This window comes from Herpailurus yagouaroundi, unplaced genomic scaffold (assembly GCF_014898765.1).
Source record: "Herpailurus yagouaroundi ecotype Mexico unplaced genomic scaffold, PumYag 28, whole genome shotgun sequence".
In the NCBI taxonomy this organism is placed as follows: domain Eukaryota; kingdom Metazoa; phylum Chordata; class Mammalia; order Carnivora; family Felidae; genus Herpailurus; species Herpailurus yagouaroundi.
The window spans coordinates 95,810,346-95,837,115 of NW_024412376.1; the positions used below are offsets into that span (position 1 = coordinate 95,810,346).

Sequence of the window (26,770 nt, forward strand, 5' to 3'; positions counted from 1 at the left end):
AAAAGAATGAAATCTTGCCATTTGCAACAACATGGATTGATCTAGAGGGTATTAAATGAAGTAAGTCAGACAGATAAAAACAAATACCATATGATTTTACTTCTATGTGGAATCTTAAAAATAAATAAATAAGTATGTACATACATACATACATACATAGAACAGAGTGGTGGTGGCCAGAAGGGCACTGTTTTGTACAATGGGCAAAATAGGTGAAGGGGGTCAAGAGGTACAGACTTCTAGTTTTAAAATAAGTCCTGTAATGTAATAAACAGCATTGTGGTGCGCATTTGAAAGTTGCCAAAAGAGTAAGTCTTAAAAGTTCTCATGGGGCATGTGGTGGCTCAGTCAGTTAAGCATCACTTCAGCTCAGGTCATGATCTCCCAGTTTGTGAGTTCAGGCCCCGCATGGAGCTCTGTGCTGACAGCTCAGAACCTGGAGCCTGCTTTGGATTCTGTCTCTCCTCTCTCTGCCCCTTCCCCACTTGTGCTCTGTCAATCTCTCCCTCAAAAATAAACATTTAACAAAATAAATAAATAAATAAAAGTTTGATCACAAGAAAACAAATTGTAACTTTGCATGGAGACAGATGGTAACTAGACTTACTGATCATTCTACAGTGTATACAAATGTTGAACTGTTATGTTCTATACCTGAAACTAGTATGTTACATGTCAGTTATACTTCCATTAAAAATTGTATTTGTTGGGGTGCCTAGGTGGTTCAGTCAGTTAAGCGTCCAACTTGATTTCAGCTCAGGTAATGATCTCAGGGTTGTGAGATTGAGCCCTGTGTTGGGCTCCACACTGAGCGTGGAACCTGCTTAAAATTCTCTCTCTCTCCCTCTCCCTGTACCCCTCCCCCACTGCTCACATGCATGTGCATGTGCACACACTCTCTCTAAAAAAATATTTCTTGAACAAAAAGATATTTTATGGTACATAATCTTCCTTCTTACATAGCTTTAGCTGCTAACCATAGCAAGTAATGCATATAACATGAATCAAGCTCTACTCCCAGCTTTTCCTCAGCACTGACTTAGATTTTTACAGGAAACAATAGTTTCACAAAACAAAATCCAGGCAGATCTTATGAATGTCAGTGTTATTTCTTTTATTTGTTTGACTGGATTCTAGCAGGTTAGTCATAAACTCTTTTAAGAATCTGATGAAAATTGTGGATCTTCTACCCACATGTATCAGCATTTCAAATAATTTTAGGGGGTTTAGGGATATAACCTCCATGAAGTTCAGTTTTAGAGTTCGTTTACTATATATAGGAGGATAGCCTCCAGTCCAGCCCATCATTGGAATTCTTATAGCTCTGATCCAAAGTAAGACACCTAGTGCAGAGTTAGAGCATAGTGTCTGCTCAATAAATGTTAGTTCCCCTGTATTTCATGAGAAATTCCCTTGGTGTTCCATACATTCCCTTTGGTATTAGTGTTATTTCTCTTATGTTCACCAATGTGGATCTCACGCACAGCCATGAAAGTTGACTTGGTCATTCCCATGGCATTAATGTTACTTACTTCCCTTTGGGTGTAGACATGGATCTTCTCCCCATCAGTAGGACATCTTTCATTCTTTTTGCTCACCCAGCATCTGAACCTCCTCTTACATATGGCACATACGTTCCCACCTTACATGTCTGGTTAAAAGATAAAATTCATCTTATGTTGTAGAAACTGAAAATGAAGATACTTTCTTTCTAGGGTCCCTTTACTAGTACATAAGCATTTAGTGTAGGATCTGACAATTTTATGCATCTATCATGGACTTTGAATTGAGAACTTCATTGTGATACAGTGAAGCAGGGCTCATGGAGAATGGTCTCTGGCAGCAGTGACAGCTGGAATCAGTAGTACCAGTATTATTAGCAGCATCTAGAGTCATTGCCAGTGATATCAGCAATACAAGCCAGTGTCTAGTGCCTTGTGGCAATCAGTGGCTTCCAGGCTGAATGAGTTCTTCACATTAAGCCATGCTTGCTAAAGAGCTCAGTATAAGCTTCCTTTTTTGGACATCAGTATTGCTAGTTTCTCCAACATACCATGGCATTTCTTTTTACAAAATCTTCAATAGTAATCTTCGGTCTGAAAATACACATATATTTTATATATATATACATATATATACATATAAATTTTTAATGGGAATCTTTAGGGAAAGTAAGAATGAATTATCCACTAATGTGACTCTCAAAATAACAGGTTTAGGGAAACAAGCCATTAGAAAGTGACTTTCTCAGTCACTTTCTTAGGTTCTTTACATGCTGAGAGAAACTAGAGAATATAGCATTTCTTTGCTCATTTTTCAAGCAGATAAGACCATATTCATATATTCATGAATGCTCACTGCTTAAAATTTTCAGTGGTTCATCATTGAACGGAAATGGAATCAGACTCTGCTATTTCTTGGATTTTGGAGTAGGATACTTAACTTAGCTTTTCTGTGTTTCATCTGCTCCTATTTGTTATATATATATTTTTAAAGTGAGTAGAGAAATTATAATATCGATGTCAAAGATGTTTTTGATATGTATATCATATATGAAAACCTAGCTCTAGGCAGGTACTCACTAATGAGGCTGTTCTCCTTAATCTGGCATTCAGAGACCTTCATGTTGGATCCCAGCTCACCTTTCCAGCAATCTCTTATCTTATCACTTCCCCTTTCTCCTTCTCTCTTCCCAATGCTTTGGTAACAGTGGATATTTTTGTCATACATTAACATGCCATGAACAATTTTGTACATCTACTCTTTTGTTCCCTGTGCTTGGAATGTGCTTGTCCCCTGTTTTCTTAGTCACTCCCCAAAGTTTACCTCAGTTGTCCCAAAACTTCTTAAACTCTCTAAAGAGGTTAATTACTTCCTCGCATGTACACCCTTGGAAATTTAATTAGAACCAGTTAATTAATCCATTGAGCTAGAGAACTCAAATACAAGTATGTGGATGGGCTTGCATCAGAACTCCTGGGATCCTTTTAAAAACAGAATTCTGGGTTTCACTTTAGACCTACTAAATTAAAATCTCAGGAGATAGGATTAGAGAATATTCTAATATTCTCAGCTTTGACATTGTAAGGGAATTGAGCTTATGGAAGGATGGGGAGGGTCAGACTGAAGGTTAGAAAATCTTCCTGATTCTCTTAATAAATTTGTAGGGAAATTCTGATGTATTCCAATGGACACATTTGAAAAGTAAAAGTGCTGATGTACAGTAGTTTCTTTCAAATAATTAAAAAATAAAAGAAATATGTTTCCCTGTAGATTCCAGAGTTTACACAAATAACAGTCTGGGATACCAGCAAGAACTAATGTTAAACCCAAACATTATGAACTTTTGGCATGGCCTTAAGCAATGTTGAGAGCTTGCTTCATTTTCTTTTTTCCTTATCTCTAACAGGTATATTTAATAAAATATAAGCAACACATAAAGTAATTTTATCAAAATTCTACCTGAATTATAAATAAAATTTTCATGAAATAATTTAGGAAAATCATTTATTTTAATGGAAGAAAGGAAAGTACTCTTTAATGTTTTAAAGGAAGAGTTGTTTAATACCGATGTTTCCTAATAATTAATATCACTATAAAATAAGCACACATTTCTTCTAGATATTATTGTCTTTATTACAAAACATATTTTATGTTGAGGTAACATTTCAAAAGATATTTGGCAAAAATCAATTGAATTCTATGTACACAATTTCGCTATGTGCAACATATGTAAAAGACTCAGAGAACAGTTTTCCAGCATTGCACATAGACTAACTTTAGGGAAAAAATAAAGCTAAAAGTTATCTATCTATTCAAAGAGGGATCTCTTTCTACTACTTCCCACCCAGCCTTCCATATCATATCACCAGTTGTGAGTGAGGCAGTGTTCATGGGAATTCCGCAAAAAACATCAAAACAAAGTTTTGTTTATCCAAAATACCTCCTGTGCTGTAATTTGAAAGTGTTTTCACAAACTAAATATTTCATCATATAGGATTCACTGTTGCTTATCCCAAGGATAAACAGAATTCTCTTGTCTTCAATGGAGAAATCTTATGCAGTGCTCCAACTCTAGTGTCCTATTTTGAAGCCCTCCCTGATTATCCAAGGCAGTCCCATGTTCTGTGCTTCCATGTATTTTGATCATGCCTCTTACAGCACTCACCACATTGCATTGTTATAATTCTTGTTTCCCTCATATGTATCCCTCTTTAGCTTTTGAACTTTATTTATCCCTCTATAAGCTCCTCAGGAGCAAGAAACAAGGCTTAAGCTTCATTATATCCCAGCACCTAGCACAGTACCTGGTACGTAATAGAACCTCAATAACTGTTATGTTAATGAGTTAGTAACTATTTCAGTTGTGAAGCTGTACATCTTTCCTTGCTTCCAGTCTCATTGAGTGTGTTCTGGTATCATTTGACAGTATTTAAACCCCTATAAATTGGTGACACTCTAGAAACAAATATAATATCCAGCATTTCCTTTCAGAAAGAAATGGCCTCTGGTTGTCCTTCTGATAAAAACATCAATAAATTATAGTTATAATGATTTCCCTATTCCCCAACCCCCGAGACTCCTGTATGTGAGAGCCACTTCTTAGGAAAGCTAGTGATGCTGATGCTGATGCTAATAGCCATCTTGGCAGTCATTGTCATCTTGATCCCCAATGGGTTTGTTGTGATAAGCATCAACTGTTAATTTTCTGCTTTCTATCTCAGTGTTTTTTGACTGACCATCTTCCTCACTGCTTGATTTGCTCTCAGTAGAGTTGCTGTCTTCTTTTGATTTGCTGCTGTCCTGAGAATCACTGACCTCATCTTCTTCAGACTGGCTGTCCTGCTCGGACTGGCTTTCTTTACTTTCGCTCTCTGCTGAGGCACTGTGAGACTGGAGGCCTTCCTGGCTAGAACTGTTCTCGTCCTCAGTGGACTCTGGGCTTTCCTTGGATTCACTGTCATTGAGGCTTTCATTGGATTCACTGTCAGCTTGCTCCTCTCTTGATTCACTTTCTGAACTAGAGGGATTGTTCAAGCTGTTCTCTTCACTGGAGTCACTATCTTCCTGATCTTCTGAGTAACTGGTGGTATTATCTGGGTTGTCACCCCTGGACTCACTCACTACATCTTCCTGAGATTCACTACTATTTTCTTGGGATGGCAGATCAACCTCTTGACTAGATTCACTGCTGGGGTCTTGTACATTTTGACTGTCTTCTTGAGACTGATTCTCCTCACTGTCTTCTAGAGATTCACTTTTGCTGTTTTCCCTGGATTGGCTGAGGCCAGCATCTTTGGAATTGGTGTTTTCTGTGGAGTCACTCTTGACATCTTCCATTATGTTGCTATCATCAAGGTCACCTATGTCATCCTCCTCAGAAATGCGGGACTTTCTAAAAATTTTCCTCCTTGGATACTCCATTGATTGGCTGTCAACTGAATCCTGAGTGCTTGCTTGCTCATCGCTCTTTCCTTTTGATTCGACACTAGCACTGCTCATTCTGAGGTTGCCTTTCTCACTCCTGATAGTGTCTGGATCATCATTCTGCATTTCCTCATCATCAAACTCAGAGCCATCCCCATGGCTACTATCCCCTTCACTGCCACCTCCCACCCAGTGTTCCTCACTCTCACTATCTTGAGCAAAGCCACCTCCCTCAGACCTGCTCTTCACCTCATTCTCACTGTCAAGGTCCCTGCTGTCACTGGTAGTATCTTGGGCACTGTCTTCCCCTCGCGGTGCACTGTCTTCCCTGGATTGTGTGATGTCAGCCGAGTCTTCATTACTTTTGAGTCTGGAGTTTCCTTCTTGTGTCTCTTCAGGTCCTGGCCCATTGTCATCATCACCAAAAGTGTCATCTCCACTGTCATCTTCATCATCATCTTTATCATCTCCTTCTTTTCCTCCATTCCTAGAGAGGCCACCAGCTGGTCTATGCACATGTTGATGATCATCAAGGCCCTCCTCTGATTCAACACTGTCACTAGGGTCTTCATTGGCCTGGAGTTTGGGGTTAACAAACATGTCAGTACTCCAGGAGCTGATACAGAGGGTATTATCTAGGCTCTTCCTACTTTCTTCTTCTTATGTCCCTCCTTCTAGCCCATGATCAGTTTTACTGCTCAATAACATCTCTACCAGAGGTTAAAGAGGAAGGAAGAGGAGTTGAAACTCAAGTCATTCCATTTTATATAGACACAGTTCACTCAATGCTGTAGAAATTTTCTCAAAAACCTTTATAGAAATCACATTTATGAAACTCAAATCATATTGTAAGTCTGATCCCGGGAAGAAACTCTCAGAATTTTTTTTGTACATTAAAGAGATGGTTTGTAATACTCATCAAATTGTTTGGTTTAAAACAGAGTTTTAAAAAATATTGGGTGATTTTTAAAAGACCCAAATATTTTTTTCTCAACTCTGGGGGGAAAAATTTACTAGGGCAGTATAATGAAACCTTTAGCTAAAATGATAGTAAAATATTATAGTAAGATATACATCTCACCCAAACCGTATTTATACTTCACCCACACAGGCAGAGTTGCCCGTAGAAGGCTTAGCTAAAAGACTGCAACTAGTGAGACCACCAGGGAAGCTTATTCTAAGTGTGAGCTCAGAGAGATTATCCCCATAAGTCGAACAATTGTATGCTCTACACAGACAAGGAAAGATAGTCTTCATTCATTATGCTCTAGAAAAATCTGTTCTCTCTACCATACCCCATAGCAGAGCATCCTTGCCAATTTTGTTTTTTTATTTTTCCACCTGCCCTTACTGATCAATGTCTGACTTTCCATTTGGGAGTACATTGGGAGTACAATTATATGATATGTCTTCCCATTGCTAGATTTACACTGGTGTGCTGGAACTAAGCATCTTTTTAGTTCCCATAATTCAATGGCACATATTGCACACTTCTCAAACTGGGACTATTACTTTCATTTGAGAGCTCAGAGAATATGGAGGCAATAAATCACATCTCCAGAAAACAGCCCCAATTCTATGCCTGTAAATTTCTAGACTGTTGCTTTGACAAACCTTTAGTAAATAATGGTAAAAAAAAAAAAAAAAAAAACCCAAATAATTCATCCTCTAACTGGTTGAAGGTAGAGTGCAACATGAGTCAAAGCTTCAGGGAGAAACCTGGTTCCTGGAATCTCTGGAGCCCCACAGGTTTGAGTTTAGTCAAAATAATAGAAGAGCCAAAAAAGTAATGACATTTAGTCTTAGAAAAATGAAAAAAAAAAAAGTGTGCACACAAGAGAAAGAAAGCCAGCTTTTTATTAAAGGGATATAATTATAAACTAAGTCAGCTTTTCTCATTCCCAGAATCACCATTGAGACTGTTCAGACAAGTCATTACTAAAGAAGCTGTTTTATTAAACTTTCTTCAGGGATTTCCTATTCTCTCCTCCAACAAGATACTTAACATGGAGGAGGTCTCTAGACCCAGCAAGTGCTTCATGTGAGCCAGAAGGCTTTCTCTGCCTGATCTGAACTACTCCAATTATAAAAGCAACATTTTAGAGTGATAAATGAACAATTACTTGTCTATCATGGTTTATGACCATTTGTGTGTGTGTGTGTATGTGTGTGGTTGTTTGTATGTGTATTCTTTTTAACTATGAGCCACAATGTCTACATTCTGGCCCCAGTGATATATATGGAATGAACATCTGAATTCTCCCACTCATTTTTCTTTTCTTATTTTCTGGGACTATTTAGCTAGCATAACCAAAGGTTAGAAAATATTACATTTAGAATTGTTGCCAGGTAATTTAATCTAACATCATTTCCTTCAACTCCTAAGTAGTCTGAAAAGTTAAGAAAGGTCTGTTTAATTACCTGTTCCTCTGAGCTAACTTTACTTTCTTCAGATGACTCACTGCTCTCCTAAAAGGAAAAAGAAGTTGTTTATTTTTTCTGTTAGTAATTCCCAAGGAAAGAAAAATATATGATATACATCAGTTGCTTGCGGTTTGGATTTACTGCTGTCCAAATGGCCTAAGGTGATGAGAAGAGTGTTAAAGTAAATTTACTTTATGAGATGTTTATGACCAAAAAAATGAACAAGATAGTTACCAAGGGTGGTGGTGGTGTCTGAGCCAAATGACCCTGTAAAAAAAGGAAGAAAAACAAGTTACTCCTTCACAGATGGACCATGTCTTGCAAATATTTAAAGTCATTTTAAGGGATTTTTTTTTCAGTTTCTTGTCATATATTTTACATTTACATGAGGTATGACATTTTATGGTGAAATGGCAAAAAAAAAAAAAAAGTGAATGTGAGGTGACCCAATGGCCTGGAAAAGATCTTGTGGGAAGGTTTTTGTGTTTCTGATACTTCACTTAGAGAAAAAATATACTTTCTTTGAAGCTGTTTGTTCATACAACCTGGATGAAATGTAACATAGGAAAGAAAAACAGCATTGAAGCTTAGAACCTAGATATAAGTCTCAATTAGCTCCTTGGTTTTGGTTTTATCCCTGAAAACAAACTATCTGATGTTAGTGCTGAAATTCACATATTCCAGGAAACCCCTAAGTCTTGGGTAAACTGCAATGTTTGGTCACTCTGTGAATTTGAGCAATTCCCTTCACCTGTCCAATGTCAATTTCTTATTTATAAATTAAGAATATTAGCAACAACTGTGCATACTCCACAGACTTGCTGTGAGGATGAAATTGGAAACATCTTGAGAATTTTTCAGTATGATATAAAGAAACAATGCATTTTGAGAACATCACTTCATAAAATTCAGTAGTAGATAAAACTGAATTGAGAAAGCCACTAAACACTTCTTGAATCACATAAGATCACCTCCATGAGGAAAAAAAAAGAAAAAAAAAACAACCAAAAACCTAAGTCTGAAACTTAATCAGGGCATAGTTCTGATTTATTTCACTTTTTTTAATCCTGGTGCCTTCTCCTCATCTACACTCCCCCTTTCCCTCAAGCACAGCAAAATCCTCAAATCCCTCCTGGTTCCAAGCTGCTAAGTGATGGTTATGAGCTGCAGAGTACAGCGCTGGAGCTGCTATCAACATGTCTTTAACAAGCCTCTCAGCTATGCTAGGCAGGGGTATCTCCCCAGAGGAAGGAGATATAATCACTCTTAAGTCTTTGCCCTGTGACTCTGCAGGCAGGCACAATGGCAGGCTCTCAGAGATAACTCTGTCAGTTATCATTTGGAATTAAGGGATGAAAGGGAGCAAGACATTGGTATTTTTCTCATGCCAAATGTTTGCGGTACTCTAGAGTGTTTGGTTGAATAAGAGGGAGGATCTGCAGTGGCTACTTTTCAATTAACCAGCAGTAAGACATCTCTGATGAAAGTTCATATAAGAAATCCTGCAATGTCTATTCTAATCTCAGGCAGGGGCAGGACCCCATCTCAAGCCTCTGACATTATCTGGCCACCACTAATAGTGTTGTGCCCAAGCTGCGTCATGTGCAAGAGCCAGCAGGAAACAAGGTTATGAGCAAAACACTCTGACTTAGCATAAAATTTTAAGCATTATTTGTAGTTTCAATCTTGAGAACCTACTGGCCTTCTAGACTTGGCCCCTTCCTGAGAGGGATATAACACCCTGATAGAGAATGTGGGTTCTGGAGCCAGGGTGACCTGGGTTTAAAGTCTGGCTCTAACACTTACTAACAGTGTAGCCTAGACAGACTAGGTTACTCCCTGTGTCTCAGTGTTTTCATGTAAAGCACAGAACAGCCTGGCAGTGGTTCTTGAGCCATTCAGAGTCAACACGCAATCAACATTTAGGTGTTATTCCAGAGACTCTGGTATCCTCTCATTCTTCTTTCTCTTCTCACTTTCTAAGACTTGACCTCTTGCCTTCCAGACAACTCCTGGTAAAACAGATCTCTCATCCTAATCCTTTAAGAGCAGTCTTTTTTTTTTTTTTTTTGGAGAGAGCATGAGCAGGGGAGGGAGGGGGAGAGAGAGAATCTTGAGCAGGCTGCATGCCCAGTGCAGAGCATGACATGGGGCTCAGTCTCTCAACGGTGAGATCATGACCTGAGCTGAAATCAAGGGTCAGACGCTTAACCAGCTGAGCCAGCTGGCACTCCAAAGAGCAGCCTTGGTTCACTGTCATCCATCCCCTTCTGCTACTGCACACATCCATTATGAAAATAAAGCTAAATGGAAAAAATGCCTCCTTACCAAATTATACTATTAAGTTGAAGTCGAAGCATTATATGAACTAATTTTTTTCATATGAACTAGAAATTATAGCCCTATATCTTAGATTAAGGTATTCATTAAATCATTAGCAGTTTCAACATTTGCAGTGGAGCCAATTTGGTTATACTATTATATTAAATTAAAAATATTTTTTAATCTTATTTCTACTCACCGTCCATTCTTCAGAGCTCTCAGATTCAGTATTATGATACCTGGCTACCTGGAAAATTTAGTATACATGGTTAGCCCACAGAGAAATTTACAAGGCAGTAGCTATGGACACTTAGGAGCAGTGATAGTCAAATTTTAGCATGAATCAGAATCACCTAGATGCCATGTTAAACCAAAAATTGCCACATCCTTAGAGAGTACAGCTCAGTAGGTCTGAGGCAGGACCTGAGAATTTATATTTCTAACAAAATCCTACTTGATGCTGCTGCTGCTCAGGGGATGACACTTTGAGAACCATTGATGATGAAGAAAAATGAGAATCCTAGCTATGTGAATAAACAGCATAAGGAATAATTCAGATGATATTTTAAAGAAAACAGCTTCCTAAGAAACTACTGTTTTCATCTAGAGCCAGCCATCTGGCTTATAGCCAATGCAAATTGTGGAATCTTAGGTATAAATGGCCTTTTTTCATATATCTCTGCCATGATACTTACTGGGAGAGCACAGGACAACCCCCAAAGGAACAAAAGCAGGATGCTGGTCTTCATAGCCGGCAGTGGCAACTCTGCCTGTGATGAAGGACAGAAGATGTTTTTCTTAATGCTAAAGAAATATAGCTTTAACTTTTTGACATTTTCTTCCTATTGAAAAGCACAACTCATCCAAATGTCCATCAACTGATGAATAGATAAATAAAAAGTACTGTATCTATACAATGGAATATTATTCACCCATAAAAAGGAATGAAGTACTGATACATGCTACAAAGCAGAGGAACCTTGAAAACATTATACTGAGTGAAAGAAGCCAGGCACAATATTGTATGATTCCTTTTGTATGAACTGTCCCAAATTAGCAAATCTATAGAGATAGAAAGGATGTGTTTGCCCAGGACTGGAGGAGAGTTTGAGAGTGATAGGTTAAGGAATGAATTTTGGAGGTGATGAAAATGTTCTAAAACTGATTTTGCTGAAGGTTGTACAGCTCTATGCAATGGCTAAAAGTTAATGAACTGTACACTTCAAGTGTGTAAAGTATATATTGAATTATATCTCAGTAAACCGGTTAAAAAGAAACCTCACTTCTAAGAGACAAATTGGAAATACTTCAGTGAGAAGGTCTATAAATGCTTCTTCCCTAACACACAAAATAGGACAAATAGAGGAACAAGTACAGAAAGAGGAATCGAGAAATTTCTGATCAATTCACTTTTATGATAATTATGCACATTATTGTGGCACAGCAACCTGGCAAATATACACCTAAACCAAAATGTACTGATACCATCGATGGGTCATCAGCATTTGTCTATATACACACATATATACATACACACATTGCTTCTCAGTCACATTTATAACTTCAAAATAATATTGAGACAACATAGATTGTTTTTGCCTTTTGTCTTCCTGATCTGCAGAGGTTTACTATGGCAGCTTACATAGTACAGCTCCAGAAAGCTCTTAATATCTACTGTGCTACAATTGGTCATATATTATACATAGATTATACTAAATTCTTTCATTTAAATGACTAAATTCAGTCATTTGCATTACTGAAGGATCTCAGGAAGATTAGAGCTTTGGGATGTACTTGTGAATTACGCTGAGAGAAACATGCCAAATCAAACTGTATTTTCCTGAAGGGTGGCTTCATTTCACACCTCAAGAGCTGGTGGTTTGGAAAACAACTTGTTCTGTATCTAAAAATAGATGTACTACATGCTAATGCAAAAGGTTATTGAAATGATCTAAAGGAAAAATTATTTGCCCGGCACTTGTTAGCCTTGTAGTTGCCCTAATAAATTAGTCAGATGGATTTCCATACATTTTGTGCAAAATCCTGCAGGTTTATTTCAGACTTCACTTTTGTTTTTAAGATACTCTGAATGATTTTAATCTCCGATCTAAGAAATAAGAATACATTGCTGACTAATGTCTGGATATGCTGAATAATGTCTGTAACATTGAGCTCTAGAAGTCCTCTAATCTTATTTTTTAATTTATTCAAGAAAACAGTAGAAATCCGAAGGAAACTGAGAATGTTGCTCATTTCTACTTTCAGCTCAAATGGTCCAATAGATTCTCCCATTTTATATCATGAGCATTATCTCACTTCAACATAGTTGTTCTTCATTTGTGTTATTTTCTTTATTCTAATTCAGCATAGTTCATATTAGTCTTTGTGTTTTGATATTTTTAGTTCTTTTTCAAATCCTCTACCTAAAATTAACAGAAAAACATATGAAAATGCTCAACTCCATCAAAAACAAACCTAATTCAAAAAGATATTACTTCTGAAGGAAACCGGAATATCTTGCATCCCCAAATATGCTTCCTTGACATAAAAATTATTTTGAGCTAAAGGCCTTTGGGAAACAGCAAATGCAAGAAAGATGCTCTGATCCTCCTTTATCTTCCTGAAAGCAAGAAACTCCCACGTGAAAGTTGGCTTCACTATACCAAGAGGAAAGAAGACATTCTCATCCTGAGAGAAGAAAGGTTAAGGCTGAGAGAAATCTGTACAAACCTTGTTAAACTAATCCTGTCTTCCTAATCACTTCCCTGTAATGTACATCCCAGCCCAAAGCCCCTTGTCTTGTCAGTTCTTTACAGGTGTATTGTTCCTTTATCTAAAAGGTTTCTACTTTTCTAAGCCTTCTGTGATCACTCCTTCAGGTCTTCATTCTCTTATGAAGGCTCTCATGGAGATGTAAAAATGTTAATGAAACATGTTTGCTTTCCTCAGCTAATCTGATTTATGTCAGTTTAATTCTTAAACCCAGCTGGAGACCCTACAAGAGTACAGGACAATTTTTCCTCCACTCTATTTCCCCTTAGTTCCCACAATCAAAGTTTTTTTGTTTTTTGATTTGTTTTTTTAAGTTCATAGGTTCATTTTTTAAAGAACATTTCCCTTAAATGTGATATTCTCAAAATAACTACATGCTAATGGTTTTGGTGTCACAGGTCGAATGAAAATTAGATTGTTCACCATTTTAATTTTCAAAGTGAAATTTGAGTAGGGTGATAATCTCTGATATTCTTCTGAAAGCTAGCAATATTCCAGACTTGATAAAGGCCAATAGAGTTCTCCTCTTGTTTTTGTTTTGTTTTGTTGATTCTCTTTTATCTAAATAGGAAAAAAAACTTAAGGGATGCCCTAAACTAATGAATGTTATGTATTTTTGCAAAGAAAGTATGTGTTTCCAGTGTTCAGGTTTCTTAGGGATAGAATATTATGAAACATAAGAAAGATGCAGTAACTTGCTTGTGCTTCTAGAAATACCATTTAGCACCCTGACCTAAAGCAATAATTTCCTGAACAAAAATAAAAGACAGCCTGGGGTCCTGTAAGAGCTGAAGTTGCCTCTCATAGAATATATAGTCTGCCATCAAGCATTAAAAGAAGTCAGATCTTTAACCCTAATTTAGGCTTTCAATTAGTGTTTTTATTTTTTATTTTATTTTTTTAAGTTTATTTATTTATTTTGAGAGAGAAAGCACAAGTGGGGGAGGGGAAGAGAAAGAGAAGGAGAGAGAGAGAATCCCAACCAGGCTCTGCACTGGAGCCTAACATGGGGCTTGAACTCACAGACCATGAGATCATGACCTGAGCCAAAGTCAAGAGCTGGACGTTTAACTGACTGAGCCACCCAGGTGCCCCTCATTATTACTTTTTTAAAATAAAATGGAATTTGGCCAGGATATGATTATCAGGATTTCAGAGAACCAAACAAATAAGGCAATAAAAATATCAAATCCTTCCAATTATATTTGTCTTGAGGTCAGTTACAATCCCACCATCATATGCCTTCAACCACAATAAAATAACTCCAAGGTGCCCTAAAATTCAAATTCAAATTTGGAAGGTGTCTAAGCATTTGAGGCACATTGGTCCACATTACCATTTTGGGGTAGGTAAGTGGACTAATGCCCTTAGAAAACTGTTCACACATTTTAACCAACCAACCACATCAAAGTAGGATAGTGCATTTGGCCCTCAGGTAAACAGAAAGTATGGTTCACTAGAAGCTATTGCTCCTAAAGAAAAGACAGGTTGCTTGAAGTACTGCTATTACATGTGGGATTTTCTAGATGTAACAGAGAATGCATTGCCTGACCACAATTCCCATTTTCTATTATGGAGGACAGACACTTCTGATATAGATGAAGTGGAATAAATGCAGTAAATAAAAATACACATGGATTGGAATATATATTTCTTAAGTCTTCTACGCTAGAAAATGTTTTTAAAAGATAGTTATACTCAACATTTTATTGCATTCTGTTTGCAAGGCATCATGCTAACACAAATACCTAAGTAGACAATACAAAAGCATTGTAATTATCACATCCTTGGTTTATTTCAGTAGTCTTAACATCTTCTTTCAGTTACTCAGTTCATAATGAATATTATTGGATACTATCTAGATGAATAGCATTAAATGATTTTAATTTAAAAGACTATATTTTGGAAGTCCTGCTAGTCTACTTTAGATTCTTTCATAATGTTTTGTAGGCCATGAATGTCATTATATCCATAAAACCTAAATGTAAAATTTTGTTTTGCTAATTAAAGCTAATCTTCAAAATGACTCTCCATAGGCCTCCTGAATGCAGAGGTCTAATTAGAGTAATATAGAGAACATCTGGTTCTATTGACTTAACATGTCACTTGAATATCATTATTTGCTGTGGCATAAACATCAGGCACAAAACTGGGAATCATTTTAACCCAAGGCTCAGCTCTCCCCATCTTTCTTCTGCATGGCATAATGCCTCTCAACATGTATACATGTTTAATATTTTCCAAACATAGCAGAAGTCATTTTAAAATTTTTCAAAAATGAAAATTTCTTACCCTCTTCAGTTCGCAAAGACTTTTCCCCAAAAGTCTCAACAATGAGTCTGAAGTTCTCACAGAGGAAATCTATGCCCAATGAAGCCACTCTTGTGTTGATGTTCTGATGTTCACTTCTCTGATGGTGCAGGAATTTAAACTCTGCTTCAGCTTTTCATAGCCAATCAACCTCAGGCAGGGGGTGACTGACATCACAAGGTGTCACCGGGACTCCAATACACCCACACTTCCTCCAACTTGCAGAGGCAGATTTTCCCTAAAAAGCTCTTGTGGTTCCCAAATGACTAGACTAGTTTCCATTAAATTGAAGATCTTCCTAAAGCTTTATTTTGATTTCTAAATATATGTCATTCACATCCATGAAGGCTTATGAGCATTATAAACAATGACAATGTTTTCCACCTACTGACAGATCCCAGCAGACACATGGATGGGAAAAGGAGAGGCAAGGAGTGGGCAGAAAGTTTCCTGTTGATGTACATTTCCAGGTTGTACATGAGGAAACTTCTAAAATACTAGATTTGCCTAAATTGATGGTGTTGAGAATATAAGCTTTTATCCTCTCCCTTCTTATCTTTTAACAACCTCTACTGCTTACCTCCTTTTCCTCCCATCTCCCTAACCCCTATATACACACAAAAGTCCAAAATTCTTGGTAATCTAATGAAGCATTACTTACAGAATTCTGTGGTGATTGGAAATGTTAAGTTACCACCCTAAGTAATTTTTGTTTTTAACCAAAAATAATTTAAATCTAACACTTCATTATTCCCTCCAACTTCTTGCCACATTTTGGATTTAACTCCGGTGACTCTGGGGCTCCTTCGTGGCTCAATCAGTTAAGCATCCGACTTTGAGGTCATGATCTCGCAGTTCGCAGTTCATGAGTTCGAGCCCTGCATTGGGCTCTGTGCTGACAGCTCTGAGCCTGGAGCCTTCTTTGGATTTTCTGTCTCCCTCTCCTTCTGCCCCTCCCCTGCTCGCTCGCTCGCTCTCTCTCTGTCTCTGTCTCTCTCAAAAATAAACATTAAAAAATGGTTATAAAAAATAACTCTGGTGACTCTTTGAAATCAGAATTGGATAAAGGGGAAGCCTAGATGGGTGGCATATGGAAAAATCAAGTTCCAGGAGACTCTGCCATTACTGGAAATGTAGTGAAACGGATAAAATAGTAATTGCCAGGACTCTTCAGGGGAGTACTGAAGATTGTTGGAGGGAGCTGGAAGTGAGTTGGCACCTCCCAAAGAGAATGCTTAAGTAACAATGGGATGATCACTGAACAACTATTTAAAGAATATAAGTTACCAAAATTTAACTTCCTCAAGAGTGGAGATATTTGCTTTGTTTACTGGTGTATATCCAGGACCCTAATACCTAGGTTCCTGAGTCATAATAAATACTCAATAAAGACTTTTATGAATAACTTAATAGATTGCTTTAAAATGGGCCAATCTATTAGTTTGCGTGACTCACTCTAATTTTTTGAACATGTTGATGACTTTTGGAAGTTTTCTTTAATGTTAATTTTTGAGTGAGAGAGAGAGAGAGAGAATGAGCAGGGAGGGGCAGAGAGAGAGGGGGATAGAGGATCTGAAGCAGGTTCTGCGCTGACAGCAGAGAGCCCGATGTAGGGCTCAAACTTACGAACTGCAAGAACATGACCTGAGTGAGATCATGACCTGAGCAAAGTCAGACGCTTTAACTGACTGAACCACTCAGACACCCCTGGCTGTTGGAAGTGTTAGTTGATACTCCTACCAAGCTGGTTCTAGAGAATTGGGGTATGCAACTTTATCCAGAAAACAAATGTCAAATATATGAATTCTCAACTTATTCATTGTGAACTCAGTGAGGTGGGAGGGGGCAGAAAATGAGGAGAAAGGAGTCTACTTTGATATAAGGTTGATTAGAAGACCAGACTTAATATGAGGAAGCTATAAATTCCCAATGTTCTGTTCTGGTTCTCAGTTACACTCCCAGGTGGTTTCATGGGTCTTGACTGAGGTCTATCATATAAGAACCTTTTAATCATATGTCAGAGTTGATCCTGGGAAGATTTTGGTGGAGGATGTTATAGGACATTGTTTTAGAATTCAAGATAACTCGCTCATATGGTTGTCTTCCGGGAGTTCAGCTGAAACTCTTACTCTGAACACTTCAGTTCTCCTTTACATGGCCTCTTTTTGTGGCTTGGCCTTCTCACATGGTGGCTGGGGTCCAAGAGCTGCCCAAAATATCACTCTCTATATTCTATGGTCAGATCAGTCACAGGGCCATCCCAGATTCAGAAGGAGAAAAAGTCTGTGCCTTTTGGTGTGAGGATCAGAATGAATGTGCAGGGAACAGAGGAAAGGTTCAGGCCATTTTGGAGACCGGTTACAACACTACATGATAGGTTATACCCACAAACTCCAAACAAAGTGGCTGAGGACAAACTGCCAACTACCACAAGACCTACGTTATCTATGCAGGAGTAAGCAGTATATGTTCTGCCAAAGCAAGCCCTATGCATGAGTAAGCAGAAGGAAGCATTCGTAACAATACCAAAATCAAAGCAATACAAAAAACTCCTAATTGCCCAACACTGGAAGATGCTAACAAATTCATTATTTTTTTAACAGAAGTGTAGTTGACATACAATATTATATTAGTTTCAGGTGTACAGTATAGTAATTCAACATTTATATACATTATGAAGTGATCGCTATAATCTAGCTACCATTGGCCCCCATACAAAATTACTACGTATTATTAATTATATTCCCTATGTTATACATTGTTTCTCCATGTCCTATCTTTTATAACTGGAAGTGTGTGTCTTTTAGTCCCCTTCCTCTATTTTGTCCCTGTAACCCATTCCCCCTGGTAACTTCCAGATTGTTCTCTGTATCTATGAGTCTATTTCTGTTTTGTTTGTTTTATTTTTTAGAGTCACATATAAGTGAAATAATATATTTGCCTTTCTTTGATTCTTTTCACTTAGCATAATTCCCTCTAGCTGCATCCATGTTCGGGGAAATGACAAGATTTCATTGTTTTTTATTGCTGAGTAATATTCCATTGTGTATATACATCTTCCATTGTGTATATACATCTTTATCCATTCATCTATTGATGAACACTAAGGTTGCTTCCATACTTGGCTATTATAAATAATGCTGCAGTGAAAATAATTGTTCGTATATCTTTACATATTTTGGATATTAACCCTTAATAGTTACATTATTTGCAAATATCTCCTCCCATTCAGAGGGAAGCCTTATGTTTTATTGCTTTCCTTCTCTATGCAAAAGTTTTTTTTGTTTTTTTTTTTTTAGTTTTATGTAGTCCCACTTGTTTACTTTTGTTTTTCTTGCCCTTGTATAAGGAGACAGATCCAAAAAATATTGCTAAGACTGATGTCTCGTACTACCTATGTTTTCTTGGATTTTTATGATTTCTAGTCTTGCATGTATTTAATCCACTTTGAGTTTATTTTTTATATGGTATAAGAAGGTTTCATTCTTTCGTATTTTAGCTGTTCCGTTGAAGATTAATTGACTGCATAAGCATGGGGTTTATTTCTAAATTCTATTCTGTTCCATTGATCTATGTGTTTGGTTTTGTGCAAGTACCATACTGTTTTAATTGCTATAACTTTGTAATATAGTTTGACATCAGAGAGACATATGATAACCCCAGCTTTGTTCTTCTTTCTCAAGATTACTTTGGCTATTCAGGGTATTTTTGGTTCCATACAAATTTTAAGTCATTTGTTCTAGTTCTGTGAAAAATGCCATCAATATTTTGATAGGGTTTGCATTGAATCTGTAGATTTGTTTTGAGCACCATGGACATTTTAACAATATTAATTATTTCATTTCATGAATATAGTGTGTCTTTCCATTTATTTGTGTCATCTTCAATTTCTTTCATAAACATTCTATAGTTTTCAACTACAGGTCTTTCACCCTTTTGCTTAAATTTATTCCTAGGTGTTTTAATCATTTTGATGCAATTGTGAGAGGCATTGTTTTCTTAATTTCTCATCCTGATCACTACAAAATTCATTATTTTAAAACTTTATATAAAAGAAGATAATTAAACATTTATTCTGTGTTTCTTTATGAACTATGCCACTGAGTAACAGATAAGGAAGTTTCTCTTTATAGACATGAATGAAGAAGGAAGGATATAATTAGAACACCATCACTTTGCAAACCCAAATGAAATTGCAGACTCAGTCAGCAGAACCCAGACTGGGAACATTTATAGGACAAACACCCTGATTTCATCAACAACTAAATTCAAGTAAGAGAGCAAGAGAGAGAAACCTATAGATTCAAATAGACCTAAGAGACATAGCAACCACCATGTGTAATAATGTATTAATTTTATTTGTATCCTAATTCCAAAAAACATGCTGGAAAATATGAAATTTATTAAAAAATTGGAGATGTGAACACTGACTTGAAATGTTATGATTTTAAAGAACTATTATTATTAGCATGATAATGGGACTATTGTATTTAAGCATTCTTAACTTAAAGATACTGAGATACTATGATGTCTAGAATTTGCTTCAAAATAAGTGAAAGATGATAAGTGGGTAGGGAAACAGATGAAACCAACTTTTCCATGAATTAATCACCCCTGAAGCTAAGTATGGACAATAATTATATTATACTATTTCTCTAATTTTATATATTTTGAAATTTTCCATTCTAAAAAGTTATGGAAAAAATTATGCCTGATACTTAACCAGGCCTCCAGCATGCATAGGGTTATCAAATGTTTTATTGTCTAGGAAATCTGTTTCCTTATTTTATGTTATCAATACTAAACTCAGATTTTTTATAATTAAAGGGTAACATTATAAAAATTACAAAATTATGATTATTAGAAACATTACTTAATAATTTAAAGTAGAGGGCTCCTGGGTGGCTCAGTCAGTTGAGAATCTGACCCTTGATTTTGGCTCAGATCATGATCCTAGGTTCATGGGAGTGAGCCCACATTGGGCTCTGTGCTGAACGTAGACCCTGCTTAAGATTCTCTCTCTTTGCCCTCTCCCCTGCTCACACTGTGTCTCTCTTTCTCTAAAATAAAAATAAAAATAGAATTTAAAGGACAGTCTATACAATTTAAGTGTATGAAGTGCAGATGGAATAGATCATTTTATTGTATGTGAATTATATTTATTAAAATGCAAACTCAACACAATGAGCATTCAATAAGATGTCCTGATAAGATACATAAATTAAAGATTACAATTATCGCTTCTTCCTTACTCATGTGATATTATAGTTTTGAATTTAAATGGGTGAAATAAAACACACTAAATAGTGTGGCATCTTTCTCCAGGCAATATTCTTATGAATTAGTGTCTTGTTTTCATTTTAAAACATGTAATTTAGGTAAAGTAAGGTTATTTTCTGGGGAAAAAATGAAACTTTTTTAAAATTCCAATATAGTTAACATTCAGTGTTATATTAGTTTTAAGTGTACAATATAGTGATTCAACATTTTATCCATTACTCAGTGCTCATCATGGTAAGTGTACTCTTAATCCTCTTCACCTATTTCACCCATCCCCCAACCCACTTCCCCTCTGGTACCATCAGTTTGTTCTCTATAGTTAAGAGTCTGTTTTTTGGATGGTCTCTTTTTTTCTTTGTTCATTTCTTTTGTTTCTTAAATTCCATGTATGAGTGAAATATAATGGCATTTGTCTTTCTCTGACTGACTTATTTCAACTTAGCATTTCTTCTCTAGATCCATCCATATTATTGCAAATAACAAGATTTCATTCTTTTTTATGGGTGAGTAGTATTCCATCATGCATCTATGTGTCTGTATGTATGTGTCCATATACACCACAGCTTCTTTATCCATTCATCTATCAGTGGACACTTGGGCTTCTTCCATAATTTGACAATTATAAATAATGCTGCGGTAAACATAGGGGTGCATATATCTTTTCACATTAGTGTTTTGCTCTTTGAAACAATTACGTTTTTTAAGTTTGCATTTGTATATTTGTCAAACATTTGCTCAGCTGTTGATTTTTATATTTTCTTTGTGTTAGAAACTGTTTTAGGCACTGGCAACTACCTTAGATTCTACCAATAAAAAAAACACATGCAAAGTATTAATACAATATAACATCACATCTTAAAGAATTAATAGGCTCTGATAGATAATACAGTTCCTTAATCTATACATATGTATTAAAAAGACTTCTAGCACCATATTTTTTGTATGAATTCAAAAAACACATACCCAAAACAACACAACAGAGTTTTCTAAGTTATCCTTACGTTAAAAGACATACAGCAAAATATGAGATTTCAGCTGCCTGCAGAATATGAGGAATGGAGAAGAGATAGAGTGTGGGGATTGAAGCTAAAAGGAAAAAAAATAATAAAATAATAGCCTACCATTAGCTTAAAATAATTAATAACTCAGTTGTCTGCTACCTAAGGCAAAACAGCAGTGGATAAGGTAGAATATGTAAAGGAAGAAAAAAGGAAAATACTGCCTAGAATTATTACATATCATTTTCACTCACATTCCATCAATGGAATTTACTCCATTCATGATAATGAATGATATGGCCATATCTGAATGCAAAAGTGCAGAGGATGTGGTCTTGAGCTGGACAAGTGCCTCCCAGAGACAACTCTCCCCATTGTAGAAGAAAGAGCACACATGGTTAGTGGATAGCTAGATTTTCTGCTTGTCTGCTAAAAGCTTCTGAGCTTAAGAATATGTTCAAAGAGGGGCACCTGGGTGACTCAGTTGGCTGAGCATCCATCTTCAGCTCAGGTCATGATCTTGTGGTCTGTGAGTTCGAGCCCCACGTCAGGCTCTGCTGACAGCTCGGAGCCTGGAGCCTGCTTCAGATTCTGTGTCTCCCTCTCTCTCTGCCCCTCCCCTACTCATGCTCTGTCTCCCTCCCCACCCCACCCCTGTCAAAAATAAATAAACATTGAAAAAAAATATGTTGAAAGATATGCAGTAAAAGGAATTTGTCAACCAGAACATCCAACTCAAATAAAATTAAATAAGCTGTTATTATGGGTCCTTGCATTGGTTTACTCATTTAATTCTTACATTAACCCTATGAAATAAGCACTCTCATTATTCAAAATTACAAATGAAGAAACTGAAATTTCAAGAGGTTAGGTAGCTTGCCCAGTATCCCATAGTCAACAAATGACAGAGCAGGGATTTTATGTACTTTTGAAGTCTTTAGTTTCCACCAGCAAGCTGTTTAAATGGTCTTCTTAATACTTTTCTCACTTGGATATTTTGAGGAGAAAGCAACTGTCTCCTTATCCCCCCTTTACCTTGTGATTAGGGAGTGGGGGTAATGCAAGTGTATTGCAACTCTCTCCAGAAAAAAATCTCTCCTTTCCTCTCCTCTCTCTCCCTTATAAGCTGGAAGTGGGTCATCTTGTTTCATAGTCTCTAGGTCTGCATTACATAGATGAGCTGCCTCTTCACATCTTTAGGATGTTAGGGAACTATTATATCAGCCCCTATTGTAATGTTCTCAGCCTTTGAAACCTCATTTAATAGCATGTTGTGTTTTCTGTTTTCACCACTGGACTGTAAACCTCCTCTAGTTCAGGAAACATTTGTCAAAAGCCTGTTGTGTCAAGTACTGTGGTGGGCATGAGACATAAAATGAATAAGTTATAGTTTGGGCTCTGGAGGAACTTTCTGGGATCATGGAAATGTTCTATATTTAGATGGTTCAGTGTGGTACCCAGTAGCTGTACATAGCTACTGAGCTTAAAATGTGGCCAAAGGAAGTGTGGAACTGAGTGTTTACTCTTATTTAATTTTAATTAATTTAACTTTAAATGTGCTCAGTTAACACATGGCTAGTGGCTACCACATGGTGCAGCACAGATTTAGAGGAAGAGTAGGCAATTCTTTCAAATCAAAACCACAATGAGATACCAGCTCACCCCTGTCAGAATGGCTAACATTGACACCTCAGGCAACAACAGATATTGGCAAGGATGCAGAGAAAGAGGAACTTTTTGCACTGCTGATGGGAATGCAAACTGGTGCAGCCACTCTGGAAAACAGTATGGATGTTCCTCAAAAAATTAAACATAGAACTACCCTACGACCCAGCAATTGCACTACTAGGTATTTATCCAAAGGATACAGGAGTGCTGTTTCAAAGGGGCACATGCACTCCAATATTTATAGCTGTGCTATCAACAATAGCCAAAGTATGGAAAGAGCCCAAATGTCCATTGACTGATGAATGGATAAAGAAGATGTGGTATATACATACAGTGGAATATTATTCAGAGATCAAAAAGAATGAAATCTTAGCATTTGCAACAACATGGATGGAACTAAAGTGTATTATGCTAAGCAAAATTAGTCAGAAAAAGACAAATATATGATTTCACTCATATGTGGAATTTAAGATACAACACATATGAACATAAGGAAAGGGAAAGAAAAATAATATAAAAACAGGGAGAGGGACAAACCATAAGAAACTCTTAAATACAGAGAACAAACTGAGGGTTGCTGGAGGGGTTTGGGGTGGGGGGGGATAAAAAAACAAAAACAAGATATATACCAATATGTATAATGAAAAACAATGTTGAGTTAAAGAATACAAAAACGGAAGAAGCCATATTGTACGATATCATTTATATAATGTTTGAAAGTAGGCAAAACTATAATGATAGTATTTTAGAATGCATAAAAGCAGGGAAGTGATTACATAATTAGGATGAGAGCTGCCTTTGGGAGCAGGGAGGGGATAGAGGTGGGGAAGAGGTGTGGGAGAAGCTCCTGAGGAGCTAAGCAGTATTGTTTTGTAACTTGGTAGCTACATACACATTTGCTTTGTAAATTTTGTTAAAGTTGTACATTTGTTTTATGTCTTTAGGTAAGTGCGTATATATATACATATGTATATATATGTAAGTGTGTGTGTGTGTGTGTGTATATAGTCTTTTAGATAAATATTCTTTTTTTAGAAAATTAATATTGAATGTGATCGTTAAGGTCAGCTCCTCTGAGTTCCTGATGCAGTTTCGCCATTCTAATCTTAAGTAAACAAGTGCTTGTAATATTTTTACACCAGAATTTTTTGAGTTTTTAAAAATACTTCTCTTCTCCATAATGGTAGTTAAATTAATTCTTTGTATTGAGGTTTGGGAGTGGATAAAAAAAATTTAATTTTCCTATTTGTGAGAACAGTTGAAAATTGCATCTTGCTATTTGGAGACTTTGGGAATTTAACAATACCACAACTTAGTTATTTGAAAAAGGTTGATTTTAGTCTGCTGCAGAAATTGATTCTTTTCCAATCTGGAGACCTCAGAATGTTCTGATCTTGGAGAAAATTGCTAGTAGAATAAAAACGGATAGCACTGAGTACATCATGTCCCTCATTTTTCTTTGCCAATCTTAAATGATGCTTAGAATAGACCATAGCATCAGTTCTCCAAGTTGTCCTACTTGGGACTTCCTTTTTACAACTCTCCACGAGCCAACCAATGAAAAAACTGCAAAAGAGTCAACTCTTAGTTTGCAAAAGGAAAAAGGTTTTCCTGGAAAAGAGTAGCTGAATCTGAAAATAAGCCTTTTAAGATGCATCTTATTGTCAATGACAGACCAGTAGCAGTCATGATAGAAATGTGTGAAAACCTTCACTGACACCATCTAATAAGACAAGAGATAACAGGTGCTGGCAAGAATGTGGTGAAAAGTTAACCCCTATACATTGTTAATGGGAATGTAAGTTGGCCCAACCACTATGGAAAATAATATGGAGATTTCTCAAAAAATTAAAAACAGACCTACCGTACTATCCAGCAATTCCTCTTCTGGGTATATACCCAGAGGAATTCAAAACAGGATTTTGAAAAGATATATGCACTTCCATGTTTATCACAGCATTATTCATAATAGCTAAGATATGGAAACAACCCAAATGCCCATCGTGAATGAATGGATAAAAAAGATGTGGAAAAGATTCCATATACACAATGAAATATTATTCAGCCATGAAAAAGGAATGTGACTGGCTTGTCCTCCCGTTTTTGAGAACATAGATAGACTTTGAGCACATTATGCTAAGCGAGATATGTCAGAGAAAGAAAGATCTGATACTTGTCTTTTATAGTTTGTCTCGATTGGGTAGTTCTAGTTCTCCATTGACCTTAATCACAGGGCATGGTAATACTAAGAGACACCCTAACAGATCTCCTGTATTCCAGACATAGTCTCCCTTACCTCCATTATGGGGTAGTAGTTCAATTTCACCTTGGTATCATAATCAGTCACCCAGCCAATACCATAACTCTCTTGTTACCTGCTGTTTCAGAGGCATGAGAAGCTCTAAGAGGCCAGGCAGAAATATTAACTTCCAGTCCAATGGAATAATTGTTGTGTCTCTTTGGTGGAAACATTCCTCCCTCTAGAACTAAGACCTCCAGATCAGCAAAGCATAAAGTCACAGTTACAGGAAGCAAAAATTTTGCCAGTGGATCACTAGAGACAATAGTGAATGGTGCCACTCCAATTTCTACTTCCATGATTCCTAGACTCATGAATCCTACAGTAGAAACAGCACCATATATTGGATACTGATTCAGAGCACATGCAGCTTTCTGTGGAACTTTGCCCCAGTGCAACTTATTGCCACCTGGCTGGCATTGTACTAAGTCTTCAAAAGACCATTTTACCACTCTATCAAGCCAGTCACATATATACCACTTTCATTTGATGATGAAGTATCACCGTGCATGCCTAACTTTATAGCTTCATGAGTCAGGTAACACCTAGTTCATGATAGGAAGCTAATGTCATGTGGTAACATGGTAACGCATGGTCAAGTGTTCAATCTCTACAAAGGCTCAGTAGCAGGCCAGGAGCTGTTTCTCAGCAGGAGAGTACTTACCTGCAGATGATGTCAGGACTTTGCTTCAAAATCCTAAAGGTCTATGATGCAACTCACCTGTAGGGGCCTCCCAAAGGCTCCAAACATCATCCCTATCTGCCATTGAAACTTCACGTACCTTTGGATCTGCTGGATCATTTGGACCAAGTGGCAGAGCATCTTGCACAGCACCTGGACCTGTTGCAGAGCCTTCTCTTCTCTTGGACCACAGTCAAACAAGCAGCGTTTGGGTCACTCAATAAATGGACAAGAGTAACACTCCCAAAAAATAAATACATTGTCTCCAAAATCCAAAAAGGCCCATTGCACCTTGTGCCTCTTTCTTAGTTGTAGGAAGGGCCAGATTCAACAGTTTACCTTTCATCTTAGAAGGGATATCTCAACATGCCTCATACCACTGAACCCCCAGAAAGTCCACAGAAGTAAAAGGCCCCTGAATTTTAGTAAGATTTATGTCTCACTTTCTAACCTGCAAATATATTACCAGTAAATCTAGAGTCGTTTCTACTTACTCGGTCCAGTCAGCAGAATCTCATGAGTTGCATCAGCGTAATAGACCAATGTGAAGTCTTCTAGAAGGCATAAGCAATAAAAATTCCTACAAAG

General features: G+C 36.9%; 1 protein-coding gene across 2 annotated transcripts; it reads right to left on the reverse strand.

The window, feature by feature from the left end:
- Window positions 1-3,549: 3,549 nt before the first annotated feature.
- On the reverse strand, window positions 3,550-26,767 carry DMP1 (dentin matrix acidic phosphoprotein 1). 2 transcript variants are annotated; one of them, XM_040478688.1, is made up of 6 exons: window positions 26,677-26,767; window positions 10,869-10,943; window positions 10,373-10,420; window positions 8,086-8,118; window positions 7,849-7,896; window positions 3,550-6,003 (listed from the first exon to the last, which is right to left on the reverse strand). In XM_040478688.1, the coding sequence occupies exons 2-6, from the start codon at window positions 10,920-10,922 to the stop codon at window positions 4,633-4,635; spliced, it is 1,554 nt and encodes a 517-aa protein (XP_040334622.1). In that variant the 5' UTR covers window positions 10,923-10,943; window positions 26,677-26,767; the 3' UTR covers window positions 3,550-4,632. The 2 variants fall into 2 exon arrangements, with proteins under 2 accessions (XP_040334622.1, XP_040334614.1); XM_040478680.1 differs by lacking the exon at window positions 26,677-26,767 and adding an exon at window positions 15,238-15,442.
- Window positions 26,768-26,770: the final 3 nt, after the last annotated feature.